Raw genomic sequence first — 17389 nt, 5'->3', positions numbered from 1 at the left:
GGGACAAATCTGATATGTGAGGCTCCTTTGGCCTAGAGCTATCAGCAGAGATTCTACAGCAGAGATTCTAAAGGTTACTGCTGAAGAGGCTGAGATGAGGATAGCTTTTGACAGACTCAAGTCCTAAGAGGACAAAAATTGGAGTGAGGGCCTGCCAAGAGGGAGGGTAAACTCCTTAAACTGTGGATCTGAACCTCAGAGGGCTACATCCAAGAACTAAAGGTATATCTAAAATATTTTGGCTCATAGAGTCTAAAGTCTAATTTTAAATCACCTCAATCCCTACGTAATGTGATATGAGATTCTCAGTACTTCCAGCATAACCACCTACCAGAAGCAAAAGTAAATTTTTTCTGAGAGGAGATAGTATCATCCAGATAATCTCTACAATTTTTCATACACAACACCTGGCATTCAATCACAAATAAGAACATGAAAAGAAAACCTCCCAAATCGGGTGATGTAACAGACATAAAAGCAAAACTCCTATAGGAACACACATGATGGAGGGTTAAAGGAATGAAAACAAGGGTTGGAGAACTTCAGCAGAAGTTCTGCAAACTATTTTTAAAAAATGAAATTACAGAACTGAAAAAGTCAACAAATGAAATTAAGAATTCAATATAGACAATGCTGCCTCTAATCAGAATGTAAAGTTTTCAGAGACTATTATTCTCCTAACAACCAAAACAAGGCAGATAAGCTACAAATATATAGTTTTTGTGAACCCATCAGAGAGATAAGGATGCAAGGAAGCCTAAGTGAACTAAATTCCAATGGGGCATTGGAAAAAATATTTGAAAAAAGGTATTTGAAGGAATCACAGCCAAGCCAAGAACTCTCCAAAAGTGATTAAAGTGATCAGCCTACACATACACGAAGCTCAATAAGCAGGATATTTACAAAGAAAACCGTAACTAGGCAGGTCATGGTGAAATTTCTGACAATCATAACTATAAAGAACAAATCTTAAAAGCAGCCAAGGTGGGAGGTAAGCACATTACTCACAAAAGAAGAAAAATAAGACAGCTGACTTCTTACTAGAAAAGATGAGAGTTCAGTGAACAATGGAATAACATATTTAAAGTGCTTAAAGCATACATTGTTTACATAGAATTCTATATCCAGCACCCTCCACTCAAAAATCAGAAAATGAAGGTGAAATACAAACGTTTGCAGACCGACAAAAGCTGAGAAAATTCGTCTCCAACAAATCTAACTAAATGCTAAAGGATATTCTCCAGTCAGAAAGAAATGATCCCAGATGGAAGATCAGAGATGCAGAAAAAAAAATGAAGAGCAACTGAGAAAGGAAATACATGGGTAAATCTAAATGAATAACAATGAATTTAAATAACTAAATCTAAATGAATAGCGAATATGAAATAACATCTGATGTATCTTAAATATACAGAGAACTAAAATACACAACAATAACATAATAACATAAAAACAAAAGAGAAGGACAAATGGAATTAAGGTGTTATAAGGCCTTGCACTGTCCAAGAAATCACACAAATAAGTTAAAGATGCATTAGGAACTACTAAATGAATAGTAAAAGAAATTATAACTGGCAAGCTAAAAGAGAAGGAAATACAAAATAACTTAAAAAGAAGGCGTGAAAAAAGAGAAAGGGGAATACAGAATAAGCAGGGCAGGCAGAAGTAAATAATAAAATGGGAGGTTTAAAGCCAAATATATAAACTATTACATTAAATAGACATAATTCAGTAAGAAGACAAAAACGGTCAGGCAAAAGAAAACAAAACCTAACCACATGCTACAAACATAACATAAATATACAACTACAGGGCCAAGTGCAGTGGCTCACATTTGTAATCCCAGCACTTTAGGGGGCCAAGGCAGGAGATTTACTTGAGCCCAGAAGTTCAAAACCAGCCTGGGCAATACAGTAAGACCTTGTCTCTACAAAAAAATTAAGCAACTAGCTGGACATGGTGGTGGGCACCCATAGTCCCAGCTACTTGAGCAGGCTGAGGCAGGAGGATCACTTGAGTCCAAGAGGCACAGGTTACAGTGAGCTGAGATCACACCACTGCACTCCAGCCTGGGCAACAGAGTGAGACTGTCTCTAAATTAATTAATTTTTAATACAAGTACACAAAGTACAGAGAAGTCATCATACACACATTTAAGTTAAAATAATTGATCTATGAGAGTGAGAGAGACAGAGAGAGAATATAAACTAATTTAAACAGAACAAGTCTTTTTACCTGCCATTCATATAAGCACAAAATATGAGAAATGAACTTCTACCAGCTGAGCTCAGCTCCAGAATGCCTTAGTATGAGCAATCTCATCATACTGCAATCCCGAAATCTTTAAAAAAAGTTTCTCTACAATAGTACAAGTTTTTCTCTTTATTTGGTAGTTAACAAAAGAAATTATCTGCTCCAACATGAGTGGAAAAACTATAAATGACCAACTTACTGAGAAAGAAAATATCAGCCACCAACTTGGGGTTTTCTTAAGGTATGTTAAAAAGGAATTACAGCAACACACAATTTTCACTTTACTTGCTGAATTTAAAGATAATGACAAAGTAAAATACAACACCAATATGCCAGGTTTAAAAATAAATAAATAATCTCCCACCTGGTGAAATTTCTAAATCTCTAATGGCAAACTCATACAAAAAGCTACAAACGAATTTTGTAAAAATCAAGTACCTAGTACCTAGAAAACAGTTAGGTTAAGTACAGCATTAGATGCAGGAAGAACTGCCCAGTGAGCTGTGAAAGAAAATGACTGTGATACAGAAATTTTATATGAAAGTCAAGCTACTATGCACATACATAGAAGAAGAAATAAATTCGCTCTTCCACAAAACTTACAGAATTTTTTTAAAGTATTCTTCAGAAAGTGGCAAACATTAACTCCTTAGAATTTCCCAGTACACACAATCCTGAAGCTTACTTCTGTGGCTTTGAACAAACTCCAGAGAAATCACTGATTCATCAAAGATGACCACAACATCTAACAGGAAATAAATGAAGCCTTAAAAAGCAAATACATAAAGATAGAGTTAATTTTCATTAAAAGTTGGAACATGCACTATCTCCATCTTCCTTCCCACCATGACAGATTATCTCACCACGATTTCATCATCTAATAATCACCCCTCTGCTACACGTCAAATTATAAACTCCAAAATAAAAATGAACCTTTCAAGAAATAGTTTACAGAATATTTCTGTTGCTTTTCCCTTTACCTTGCTTCATACTGCTCTGCATTTTACCCTCCTGGCCAAAAACAAATAAAAAAAGCCCACCCATCTAAAAACCCTACTGACGGCTTCAAAACCAGCTCAAGTCCTAAGAAACTAAGCTGAATATCCAAAGTAAACAAATCCTTCTCCTCTTCAACATAAGCTCACTCACTTAACAATCTATTTACATACAGCCATCAGATAAAAATAAAAACCAAATCATGTTATCTAATTTTCATCTCTTTTTAGCTAGCCCCTCCATCTAGTATACAATAACAGAAACAACAATAGTAACATTTTACATGCCACAAGTAAGCCAGGCTCTGTTCTTAGCATGGACACACATATGAGGTCATTCATTGTCCATTTCAGTCCAATAGGGTGAGTGGTTATGATATATGTCATTTAAAGAATTGTTCAAAATTGGCTCTGTACACCTTTGCTCTCCCTGCCTACTGTTCTAACCTGGGGCCATAACATGCCTGCAGGGTTAAGGGAAAGAAGTGACATTACTTTAGCTCTAGCTCATTTATTCAAAAAGGTGTTCCTCAATAAACCTCCATAGGCAAACTGAGCTTTATCATTTTACATAATTCTTATTCTAGGTACTTACTTAGCTTTAATAATGGTATTTTTTCTATAAACAAGAGGAACATTTCCTTCCTTTGGAAACCCAACTATAGGTGTATGCCTAAGTCTTTGCCCCAGGCTTTCTGTTTCTCTCCTAAGTGTCATGAACTACACTCACGGCTTGAACTATCATCTCCATCAGATAACCTGTGAGCCTACATTTCTGGTCTAGACTTCTCAGCTGAGCCCTAATTCTGTTATCCCTTTATAGGAATATTCTACTGACATCTCAGGCTCAAGGTGTCCAAAATGGAACTAATATCTATTGTTCTCAAACTTGTTTCTTTTTAATCCACTTTCCACTTTAAATCACCACAGTACCTTGGATCAAACTGGCATTCAAGTATTTGACTAAATGAACATAATCACTCCAAACCAAAATTGTTCTGTCAAAAGAGGTAATAGCATGTTTTAATTCCTATTTGTTGCTCAAATCAATGAATATTTAACTTTTTCCTCAGATTATAACAGTTTTAAAGCTTATGAATCCACATCAGGTAAGCATGAGCAATAGTGAGCAGGAGTCAGATAATTAAATTATTCAGTTTGCTTATCACTAAGTTAAGAACCACAAGCAGCGATGGAAGTTTTGACAAATTATAAAGTTTTAAATTATTCCTATTTTTAATTACGTATTCTGTATATTTATAAATGAACCAATGATTAGAGAAAAGATATAGAAATATGAATAAAACACATGAACAGGCAATTCTCAGAAACAATATAAACCATCAATAAAAATCTGAAAAGATGCTGAACTCCATTAATATTTTTAAAATATAAAATTTACAGACATATATTTTTTTCTTCTATCAAACTGGCAAAAAGATTAAGAAATCTGAAAATAACCAATATGTTGGCAAAGATGTGTGGAAACAGACACTCTCTTATTTGGTGTTCAAAGGAGTGTAAATCAGCTGTTCAATAAACAATTTGGAAATAATGTGAATACACATGCCCTCTTGCCCTACAATTCCACATCCATAAACTTAGTCTGTGGTTTACATGCACATATACACAAATGGGGACACTTATAAAAGTGCATCATTTGTTTGCAATCAAAAATTTGGGAGCATTAAAAAGAAACTGATTAAATACATTAAGATATATCCATAAAATACAATATCATATGGCTATCAAAACAACTCTGATAAATGTATACACACTCGCATGGAAAGATGTCCTGTAACAAGTTAAAAATCAGTGTGCACAGCAAAATCCAACTTGTTATTTTTGCTATATATGCACCGGATACAAGTATATAATTGTATGTCTAAAACAAACCATAGCTATTAAAAGTGATTACTCTGGGAAGATAGGCTGGAGTGTATGATTTCACATTTTATTTTACGCAGTAAAAAATGTTATATTTTCAAAAATAAAAAGTCAACAATTAACTTTACCCTCAAATTAAAAACCTACATACATATTTTAGCAATCAGGTTTACTAACACTGTCAATAAAGATAAATGTTGTAGCCAGACGGGTAGGAACCCTAACCCTGCCACCTCACCTCCCCTCCTGGTCACATTTCCTTTCTTCCTACCTCAGGCATCAACCTGAATCCTTATTAGTTTGAGGTGAGATTAAGACTCAAGAGACTTCTGAGGCAAGATCTACCTCCCAGATAGCAACTGTATCTACAGTAGGAGCGGATAAAAGGAAAGGCCAGGGGTAGGCAATATCCATTAGCAGTAACGGAAAGGGAAAGAGATTTTCCTCAACTTGCCTGAGACCATAACTTCTGAATATGGGAAGACCTCTGTGTTCTTATGCTTAGTTTAAGTATCTTTCCTTGCAACTGTCACAACCTTCTGTTGTCGGGGGCATCTTCCAGGATAGTCCTTCTACTCACTTCTGATCAGCTATGGACTAAGAAATTAGATTACACTGCTTGTTAGAACTGCCTATGAATTAAAGATAGGCTCTGAACAAAGTCATTTGGGACTCTGAGAATCATATTTACTTTGAAAATTATTTCTCTTATTCCCTAGTCTTCAGTTATATTCCGGAAGTAGGGTGCAAAATGGCTGAGTTCTATGTAGGTGAGGTACTATTAGTAAACAGGTTAGGCTGGTACAGTGTCACATCTGTAGTCCCAGCACTTTGGGAGGCTGAAGCAGGTGGATTGCTTGAGTCCAGGAGTTTGAGACCAGCCTTGGCAACATGGTGAAACCCTGTCTCTACAAAAAATACCAAAAAAAAAAAAAAAAAAAAATTCGTTGGGCAAGGTGAGACATGACTGTAGTCCCAGCTACTTGGGAGGCTGAGGTGGTGGATCACCTGAGCCTGGAAGGTTGAGGCTGCAGTAAGTGGTGAACAAGCCAGTGCACTCCAGCCTGGTGATAGAGTGAGACTCCATCTCAAAATAAAGAAGTAAAAAAAGGGGTTATCATCACAAAAATTTATGCACACAATCCCTCGAATACACAACACTATATAAATTTAAAACAACTAGTTGCCAGGGTGCGGTGGCTCATGCCTGTAATCCCAATACTTTGGAAGGCCGAGATGGGCATAGCATTTGTGGTCAGGAGCTCGGGACCAGCCTGGCCAATATGGTGAAACTCGATTTCTACTAAAAATACAAAAAAAATTAGCAGGGTGTGGTGGTGCATGCCTGTAGTCCCAGGTACTCGAGAGGCTGAGTCAGGAGAATGGCTTGAACCTGGTAGGCAGAGGACGCAATGAGCCAAGATTGCACCATTACAGTCCAGCCTGGGCAACAGAGACAGTCTCAAAAAAAAAACTAGTAATCCTACCTCCAACTTCAAAAGTTTTCAAGAATTAACCAAAAAGATCTTAAAATTTTACTTGTTACATTTAAAGCTATGCTGTAAATTTTAAAATTATAAATGAAACTTATAATTTGTTATTCTATCCCTAAATTTGTAAATTATAATGCTATTATCTTAATTAGACTTCATAAATAAAGACACATTTGGGGATTTTTTTTTCTTTACCACTACAGCAGAAAAACAGAAACATTCTATTTTCAATTTCCACATAGTATCATTTCAAAAATTCACTCTGCTCAGGACTGCTTAGTAAGTTTTACTACTACTGACAATAAACAGTTCTGAAAATCAGTATGATCAATCTCCAGATTTCCAAAAAACATGGGAGTAGCTGCACCCCAAGATGGTTCAGTTATGAGCATTCTTATACATTCAAACGCGAAGTAATCACTTAGAGGAAACTCCTTCTTGAGAATTCTAGTCCGCTAGCTTTATAAAACTAAGTTAGGACTACTCTAAAGATACAGAACCAAAATTATGAAGAAGAGCAGCACTATTCCTTGATCAACAGTAACATAATGACTCCAGAATGTATTTTTCTACCTATAGCAGTAATAGCACTTTGTCTCACCGAATCAAGTTACCTAATATCTATCTCATCTCCACCATCAGACCAAATGCTTCCTGAGGACGGAAAGCATGTCCAATTCATCTTTATTTATACAGTGTCATTTTGTGTATAATTAGCCAAAATTACTGCAACTCTTAGCTTTGCCTATAGAATTGACTTTAAAAAAAAGTTAAATTTAAGGATTTTTGCTATAAAATAATTTTAAAGAACGTTATTTCTAATGGTTCTTTTGAAAAGGAAAAGCAGAGACAGGCAAGCTGAATTTCAGACGATCAACCTGCTAACTCCTCAGAATTCAAGCTCTGACTTCATTCAGTAAAATAAAACATATATAACCACCATACCTCCCTGCCTTTTGTTTATACATGGGAGACAAACAGGGAATCAAAACCTGTTCATATAAGCCAGCTCTGTAACCTGGTCAGTTTACATCCCTTCTAAGCCTAAGAGTAAGCATCTAATATATCTGGTAGTACTATATCTTCAAATACCGCACAATTACTTAACACTGAACCTATACAACTCAGCCCTAAAGCCATTTTTGCACATAAAAAATAAAATCATATACAATTATTTACAAGCAACGTAGCAGATTTTCCCATCATATACTACTTTGCACTAGAAAAAAAAGGTGTACAATAACTTGAGCTTTAGGGAATGACAAAAGGTAGCTTTTATATCCGAAAACCAGAAATGACCAGTGCTAGAACACAATAACTGAATAGAAGTTATTAAGCTGAAATAAATCCACTGTTCCATCTTACAGACTTCAGAGTAAGAGAAACTGGAAGGTAGAAGGGACCTTTGAAATTAGTCGTTATTAGCTCAACCTTTAGTTAACAGATGAACCTGCATTTTAAAATATGGCCTTAAGTACCCAAAATTCACAATTAAAAGTGATAAAACCTTGAAAAAGTTATAAAAGTATTAGTCAATGGTATTATTCTCAAATGATATCATTACTTTTCTACAATAAATGGAACCCTGACCCCCACATGCACACAGGTTAACTTTTCACCAGCAATCCTGTATGTGGGAATCCAAAATACAGGAAGACCATAAGCAAGAATATGTTCATCACAACATTCTTTATCACAGCAAAACAGCAAAAACAAGTTCAATACAGGGGAATACACAATTAGCAGCAGAATGCAGAGGAATAAAGAACACAAGCTTTGAAGTTGCAAAGACCTGGATTCCAATGCCAATTTTTCCATATGACAGGCTGTGAGACCTTTGGCAAGGCACTTAATATTTGAGACTCAGTTTCCTCAACTGTGGAATGTGAAGATACTGCCATTTTCCTCACAGGAAAGAGCAAATGTGGAAGAGCATGGCACAGTGCCTGGAACTCAGGGAGTGTTCTACAAATATTACATTTATTAGCCACTATTACTATATTTGCTCCCGGCTCCCTGGATTATTATACATTTAAATACATTTAAAATAATGGTTACAGGAAAATCTGTATGTACTGGCATGGAAGGATCTCCAACACACTAAGTGAAAAAACAAGTTGAAAACAACAATAGGTAGTATAATCCTCCTTATGTGTAAAAAAATAAAACTATACACACATATGCACATGTAAGGGAAGATATTAAAAGGGGTTATTTATGGGTTTAAAAAATAGAATTTGTGAGAAGTGATAAAATATTGTATTCTATGTACTTTTATAGTTTGACTGCAAACAAACACATATTTATGTATTTTAAGTAAGTTTTTAAAATCAAATGGTTTAAAGATAATATGACAACAAAGAAGAACGGTATATATCAAGGGAAAACATTCAAGTCATACATATACCATGATTACAATGTAAAAAGATAATGCGCCATATAGACAGTAACTAGAAAGAAACATACCAAACTTCTATCAGTGGGTTTGAAGGACTTTTTTTGCTGCTATTTACAAAATTTTCAAATCAAAAAATTCTCTTCATTCTAAATGAATCCAAAACTTGGTTTCTATTTTAAAATCATCTTTCACTGGCTTGTGTTCCATGACAAAGTTAATTTTTCAAAATCTTAAACACAAAATTTTTTTTAATTTCACTTAGCTTTCCAGTCAATATGATCTCACCTAGTCATTTCCTCTGACTGCTCTCCGATTATTGATGCAGCTTTACCCAGAAGCCTAAACACTTACCAATGATATGGTAAATACCCCCCCAATTGCATGGAAGTCACTAACACAATAAAGTGTTTGGAAAAAAGACTATTAAATAGAGCCTCCATATAATAAGATCCATTAAGGTTACCCCAATATTTTAATTGTGGTAGAGAAAAACTCCTAAGAAACTGACAATGATCAATTAAGCCAACAGAAAAAAAATCTACACTTTCAAATAATTTAATAGAATTACAAAATATTTTTAAAGTTCACAAAGAAACAGTAAGGCCATTCTACATAGGTACAGTACTTTATAAATAATTTTACATTTGATTTTTCTGACAATTCGGTTAGGCAAGCAAGGTATTATTCTTGCCTGCCTATGTCCCCCAACTTACAGATGTATGTGAAGTTGTAGATCCACAAGTCATACCCCATATCCTCTGCCTTCATATATGTCTTTTCTCTATCCTACGTCATGTATTAATTTTCATACAGTTTATTTAAAGCAGTCACATTTGTTATCTTCTTTGAGCATTCATACCAGAACTCTATGATCTCTGTTGTGCCTCATTCTGACAGGCAGAGCAACGCATCAGTCCTTTCTTTTAGATGACTCAGTAAGGTCAAAGATCTTTCCAAAGATGATAAAACCAAAAAACACTAAAACCACAGCATATCCAGGAGAATGACCAAGCTCACAAAAGCTCTGAAAACTAAGTAATGTGAAGAGAGGCTGAAGGAATTAAGGATGGTTAACTTAAAAAGGACAAGGCCGTGGGGGAAGGGCAGGGGCGCCCACACACACATGCAAACATGTACACACGAAATATGATTAGACATGTGAAGGGCCATCATATAAAGCAATTGGATTTGTGCTGTATGGCCCTAGGGGTTAAAGACAAAGGCAATTCAACATTCATTTGACAAACATTTACTGGTTATCTTCTCTATGCCAGATGTTAGTGCTACACTAGGGAAACAAAGGTGAAAAAGACAATCCGGCCAACCTTTTGGAGGTTGAAACTAGCAGAAGAGATAAGAAAATAAATAATACAAAACAAAAAGTACTCAGGAAACTACGGACACATAGAATGGTGACCAAAACTCTCTTTGGAAGAGGGAGCTGGTGGAGAAAAATTCACTGACTAGCTAAGGAGTTTCAGAAGTGGACAAGGTGAGAAGTGGCTTAACAGGAAGAACAGCATGTGCAAAAGGCAAGGAGACCTGAAGCTGTGTAGTTAATCTGAGTGGTGGAATGCAAGGTGCATGTTAGGGGTGACAAGAGACTAGTCTTTACTGGGTTTGTGAGAATAAAGGTAAAGAATACTGCCGAGCGCGGTGACTCAAGCCTGTAATCCCAGCACTTTGGGAGGCGGAGGCAGGTGGATCACGAGGTCAACAGATCGAGACCATCCTGGTCAACATGGTGAAACCCCGTCTCTACTGAAAATACAAAAAATTAGCTGGGCATGGTGGCGCGTGCCTGTAATCCCAAGCTACTCAGGGGGCTGAGGCAGGAGAATTGCCTGAACCCAGGAGGCAGAGGTTGCGGTGAGCCGAGATTGCGCCATTGCACTCTAGCCTGGGTAACAAGAGCGAAACTCCGTCTCAAAAATAAATAAATAAAAAGAATACAAAGGGCCTCATAATCTCCATGTCACGGAGTTTAAGTTCTAACACCCAAGCTACAGAACACTAATGAGAGATTTTAAGTAGGAGAGTGGCATACTCAGGAAAATACTTCAGAAAGCTCAAGACTTCTCAAGGATAACAGTAAAGACAAAGAGACGAATTATTGTTAGTCCAGGTGGGGATAAAGATGAAAAGATACCGATTCAGAGTCAAGAAATAGCTGAGAGGTAAAAAGCAAAAAGAACTATCAGCTATGGGAACAGGGGAAGAGAAGGTCTTCTTGATCTCAACTTGGACAAGTGGATGAACAGTGATGAACAAAGCAGGCAACACAAGACAAATCCATGCAATCATTCTAACAACATGAGAGAAGGAGGCCAAGAACTGGTTTGTTCTTGTTTAGAGAAAGGGGATGAAGGAAGCAGAAGGGAAGATGACAGCGTTTAACTTTGGACTTGAGTAATGTAAGATGCCTATTTAGTGAAGGTACTGAGTGGCACATGAGAAAGAGTGGACTAAGAGAGTCCTTAGCTCACAGGTGGCAGAGAGCAGAGAGTACATATAATAAGCTTTAGATACTGATATTTAATCAGTGAGTGAAAGAAAAGCCTGAAAGACAGATGAAGAATTAATCAGAGGAGAGATTAATCAGAAGACAGGGAAATGCTGAAAAAGGCAAGAAAAGATGGAAAAATGTAAGAAGGGTGGGGAGGGTGAAAACTACAGTGAAATGTACTGTATAAAGCAAAATTTTCTAACAGAAGTAATTCAACACAGAACGGACTACCCTGTAAGGCAATGAATCACATCATGAAATAAATGGTTCAGACAGAAGCTATAGAGTCCTCAGTGAAGAATGTCCACTCTAAACAGAGAAGACCTGCATTGCACAGACTGCTGTCATGTCATCTTCCCCAAGGTCCCTACATATCTTTTCAGTAATCTACCCTTCTTCACAATACAAGATTGTGTTCCTACTCAATTCCAACCCTCCTCCCTTGCTGACCATTTTCTATCACCCGTCCTTTACTTGTTACTTTTTCCTCCACCTCCATATGTCTCTATGTCCAACCTCAGATGGAAAAATACCTTCCATTTATCCTATTGTCCCTGATCTCTATTTTCTCCACCTTTTACTACTGAACATACCCACTCTCTACCATCTATTCACTATAATCCCCTACAAAAAGATTTCTGAGTCTATCACTCTACAAAAACAAAAAAATAAAACTACTGACAAAGGACATCTGATTTACCGACAGCTCGTTCCAGTTCCTGCTTACTCAGTTCTCCAGTCCCTTGATCTCTTCCGCAGTTTTATGGCAGAACTGACCAACCCCTCCTTATTGCAGTTATTTCTTTGACTTTTGTAACGAAGCAGAGAGGTTTATAGGAAGCACTCTGGACCGAGAATCAGAAGATCTATGTTCTAGAACCAACTACAACACTAATTACCTGTGAGCCTCCCCACCTCCACTCCTACTCATTCCTCAGATCTCAGTTCTTGTGAGACACCCTAACACCCAGACAAGGTTATGTCACTCCAGTATCCACTTTCTCAAAACCTATTCTCCTTTGTAGTGCTTATCACAATTTTTTAATTATATAATTAGTAGCTGGATGGTTATCTTTCCTACCCACACACCAGACTGTAAACTCCATGAAGGCAGAGAGCATATGCCTTGCACCTTATCTGTGCAAAATAAAAAACCTGTCAATTGAGTAAATGTTGAAACAGATGTTAAGACTACTTCCTAAGAGACTGCTTACATTATTTTTATTATCCTAATAAAATTACTAACATTTTACTTAAAAAATTATCTGTAAAACGTTAAACAAAAGCTCCATCTATTACCTGATACATGGTGAACTACATATGAATTTCCTTATAAAATAGATCATGAGTAACAGGAACTTTTTTCCAAGATAGTTATATTTCTCTTGCCCATCTAAGAGACAGCTGGAGAGTAACCTACATTTCAGCACCAAAATGTGTTCTAAATTGTATATGGACTGAATGTGCAAATGCAGATTTTGACATAAGTAATGTTTAATTTGACATTAAAACACCGTTGTTTACGTAGCTGTTTCGAGAATACCCACTGGTACTTTAGGTTTAAAGCTGTTCTTTAACACTGGCAAAAGCCATGCGTTACATACACACACTGCGAGGAAATGAAAAGTTTATCAGTCACACTACCTTGCAGTGTGATTTTAAATATTATTTCACATAAATCAGGGAAAAACATGTACTGGATCAGCGGTAAGACTGCTTTCAACGGTAAAAATTTCATATCTCACACAAGTGAAAGTTTTGTCAAGTTTTATGGTACACCATCTTGGACAAACAATTTTAACAGATTACATGCTAATTTGCCCTTCAACTGCTGAGTGTATCCTGCTCAACAATACCGTACGTAAGGTCCTTCCCGGAAGGCTCGGCATTTTTGTTCGCTGGTCCCCTTAAATAAATAGGAACGCAGGTGATTTCAGCAATCTACAATATTCCAAAACAGAACTGCAAATGGCTTCTGAGGTTCAATATGTTTATACATTGCCATCCGAAAACATAGTGCAAGTACTCAAAATCCGATGCTTAGACAATTCCCTTGGTTAAGAGTGGTTAACAGGCTGTAAATATAGTTGCAATCCCCAGGAAAGAAGAGGCATTTCATAACGGAAACACTAACAGATACGATCACTCCGAGCCGCTCTCCAAGGCGTCCTCATCGTTAAGTCAACACCAGGGTTTGTGAGCAGGCAATTGTGCCCCTCTGACACCCCCGCTCTTCCGCAGACTCCTGCTCCAATCCCCGCGCGAGGAGTCCCTCGAGACCAGCCAGCGCTTCCCCGAGACTTCGGAGGCTGGGAAATCCCTGGCCAGGGAACTAGGAGTTCAAGCCCCCTCCCCTTTCCTTTCCTGAAAATTAATGAATTGGCCATCCGATTGTTTATTTAATGAGGTGTGTAGTGGCCTCTACTGGTGCCAGTGTGAGCACAAGAATGTCCCACTCTTACAAGTGGGATGAGCCTGGGGGAGGGGAGAGAGGCGAGGGGTGAACCTGCCTCCAGGTACAAAGCGCGGAACTAGACCTCGGCGCCCCCGATCTGTCCCCCAGCAGCCGCCCCTCCCCCGGCGGCGCCCCCTCTCGCCCTTCGCCTCCCCACCATGCGCTATCCCCTTTCTCTTCGGCAACCGGAGCCGAGGCAGAGAAGTTCCTGCATGTTTCCTCCAAGATCCTAAACAAAAACACCGCAGCCGCCGGCGCCGGAGCCGGAGCCGCGCCCCCGCGCCCCCCAGGCCCGCGCCCGCCGCTTACCTGGGGATTGCGGCGCGGAGCCGCTCCTGGCAGCCGCGGCGCCAGGAGCCCGGCGCCCGAGCAGCAGCAGGCAGTAGAGCCAGAAGGAGGAGGTGCTGAGGAGTCGCCGGGCTCCCCGCTCCGCCGCCATCTCTTCCCCGAGAGTGAGCGGCGGCGGCGGCGGCGGCGACAGCGCCGCGGAGCCCTTGCCTCCTTGCCTCCCGCGCGCCTCAGCCGGTCCTCGCTGCAGGCTCGGCTCCCGCGGCCGCCGCTGCTCCAGCCCGGCCCGGCCCAGCCCGCGCGGCCCCTCTCGCGGAAGGGGAGACTCGGGGGCGCCTCCCTCCTGCAGGGGGGCGGGGAGGGGAGGAGAGCGGAGAGGGGGAGTCAGTACATTCCGGGGCGGGGGGGGGGGAATCGGTCTCCAGGTTCCAGGCGCCGCCACCCGCCGCCGACTCCGGCTCTACACACAAGCGCGAGGGGGGCGGAGACCGCGGACGGCGGGGGCGGGGGCGGGGGCGGGGGACGGGGGGCTGGAGTCCGGAGTCCCGGGCGCGCACACGCGCACGCGCACGCGCGCGCCTCCCTCGCCTGCACCTCCTGGGCTCTGCGCGCGGTCCGCCCCCGCTCCAATCCCGGCTGCCGCCTCGCGGGCCGCGGCGGGCCCGCTCCCCTCCCCCTTCTCCCCAGAGCCGCGGACGGGCGCGGGCCGCGCGCGCCGGGCGCTGCTGCTAGTGGCGTCAGGGAAACCCCGGAGAAGCGGATTCTCCTCCTCCCGCCCGCTCGCCGCAGCCCCTCGGCCCCGCGCGCCCCGGCCTCCTCCTCCTCGCCCCGAGGACAAATTCCCCATCTCACCTCCGCAGACGCCTCTGGCTGCAGAGACCTGAGGGCGGGAGGCGCTCCGAGCTTAGGCTGGTCCGCGAGGCCGGCGCGGGCGCGCACCTCTGCTCAATTGGGGCCTGGAGCCTCTATATAGGGCCTCAGAGGAAACCGAATGGCCTCCGGGAGGAAACCTGGGTGCGCAGAGGGTCGGCGTGGGGATTTATGTGCTTGCCAAAAACAATAGCGATCCTGCCCGGCTCTTGCTGGGCCTGGCGCGGCTCCCGTGGGAGGGGGCCGGCCGCGCTGCCGCTGACCTCCGGCTTCCAGGCCGGGCCGCCAGCGCCGCGCGTTTCCCCCGGGCAGCGCCGGGACCCGCCCGGACCGCGGGGCCCGCGCCCCCACCCGCGTCGCTCGGCCCGGGTCCAGGGAACTAGGCGCAGACAAAGGTGCCCGCTGTCCAGTTCCTCAGCTCGTGCGGGGGCCCGGACCGAGCCTTGGGACTCCCCGGGGGGCAGTCCTCTCTCAGTAACTGCTAGGTTTTACCTGTACCTTTGCGGGACACTTCTCGCTTTCCTACCTGGGAATCACGTCTTTCGCTAATAAACCAGGGAACAAGCGGGATATGATTTTAAACCACTTAGTAATCGTGAGGCAGCACCCAGGCTACCCAAAGTTAGGAGAAAGCAGTTTGTAGTTCCACTGCTGATGAGACTATTGATCGTTTTATATACTGCACCCATGGAAATTTTTTAAGGAACATTTCTTTGTGTGATTATGCAATTAGAGTCATGTTTGGTGGTTAATAGGAGTTCGGTTTTATTCACTTTTCTGTATAGTCGATAACCGAAATATCTTGCTTCCCACAAGAAAATGGCTATTTCACTAACATATCCCTCTGTGCTTTCTCGTAGTTACTTTCTTCAGATATTCTAAAGCACCAAAATGAACAATATAAGGCGTGGAACATCGGGAGGGAAGAGCTCAGAATCTTCATAAAACCTCTTAAATCATCAAAACGGTGAAATTAGGAATTTTCATCCCAGTTCTTTAATAGAGCAAACACAGGCTTATGGTTTTTTACTAGGAAAACCATTTAAATACCTTTTTGTTTTGGTTAGAGTTGTTAACCAGCAAAAATATTTCCTAAATACCCGTGATTGACCTGTTAAATTAGAAATAGATTACCTCCCAATTACTTCACAAGTATTTGCTTAATTAACCTTTAATAATCACATCATTATTCAGTTTTTCTGAGATAATTAATGAGAAAAGCTCTTTGGAAACTGTAAATTGCCTTGCAAATGTTAATTTCCTGGTATCTTTTCTAAGTCTGGAAAAATTTCATTATATTAAACCTATAACATGTGTAATATGACTCTGAAGTGAAGCTTACATTTATCTCCAAGTTTTGAAAAATGTATGAGTTGTGTCTAACAGGCTGATTTTCATATATGACTTCTGTGAACTGTCTCACTGATTTATCAGCCCACTGTATATGTCAGGTTTATATCAAAAAGTTTAAAGCACTTGCATATTTCTAACTTGTGATTAAATCACAATTTTAATAAAACCCACTCTATTAAACCACTAATAGATGGAGCCCCAGGTTAAAGCTACAGATTCTGAATCAGTTCAAGATATTTAAGTAACTCCGGCACACACTTGAATTCAGCTCCTTTGTTTCAAAGTCACTGACACTGTCAACATGCCCTTTAAAAATCATCATTAATTAACCTGTTCTTTGTTTAGTAAAGCATATCTGAGAAAAGATTTTCTTAGGCATCTCTTTCATCATTCTTATTCTCCCAACAAGATTTTCAACAGATGCTTCAGTCTGCACCTATACTGCTAATCAACAGTTTTATGTTGTTTAAACTATCAGTCTATGAAGAGATATTAAACCACTCGTGAAATTAACACTTTTTTTTATCTAAGTGAAGTTGGAACATGAGGTCCATGTTCAAGGAATAGTGCACAAAGAAACTTTAGAGCAAAGAAAACAGAGCGGCCATTGTATGTCAGTAAGTTATCGAAATGCAGGCCAAAAATAACTAGACCAATATCTTGTGAAATTTATGCTAAGTATATTTTGATATAAAAATTAAATGAAATGTTAAAGCCTATGAATATAAAACTTGGTAGGAATCTTATTCTCTACAGTAAAAGGGTTGCTTTTTTCAACATCAGAAAAAATGTTGAAACATACAATTCAATGTTTAATGAGATTCTGCAGCTGATTCCCTGGCTGAATCCCAGTATCTGAGGTAGAAAAGAAAGCTAGTCCTCTGACTAGCA

General features: G+C 40.2%; 1 protein-coding gene across 35 annotated transcripts in view; it reads right to left on the bottom strand.

The window, feature by feature from the left end:
* Positions 1–15468, bottom strand: part of NEO1 (neogenin 1) — a 244174-nt gene extending 228706 nt beyond the window's left edge. For 34 of the 35 annotated variants that reach the window (XM_009005211.5, XM_035259163.3, XM_009005216.5 and 31 more), the window contains exon 1: positions 14297–14568. In XM_009005211.5, the coding sequence (XP_009003459.3) occupies positions 14297–14426 (130 nt within the window). In that variant the 5' untranslated portion in view covers positions 14427–14568. Of the gene's footprint in view, positions 1–14296; positions 14569–15127 lie in introns of those variants that run through there. The other variant, XM_078333622.1, reaches the window with a different exon arrangement.
* Positions 15469–17389: the final 1921 nt, after the last annotated feature.

This window comes from Callithrix jacchus, chromosome 8 (assembly GCF_049354715.1).
Source record: "Callithrix jacchus isolate 240 chromosome 8, calJac240_pri, whole genome shotgun sequence".
Classification (NCBI taxonomy): Eukaryota; Metazoa; Chordata; class Mammalia; order Primates; family Cebidae; genus Callithrix; species Callithrix jacchus.
Note: the sequence above shows the minus strand (reverse complement) of the source record. Positions and strands in the feature narration are given on the sequence as shown.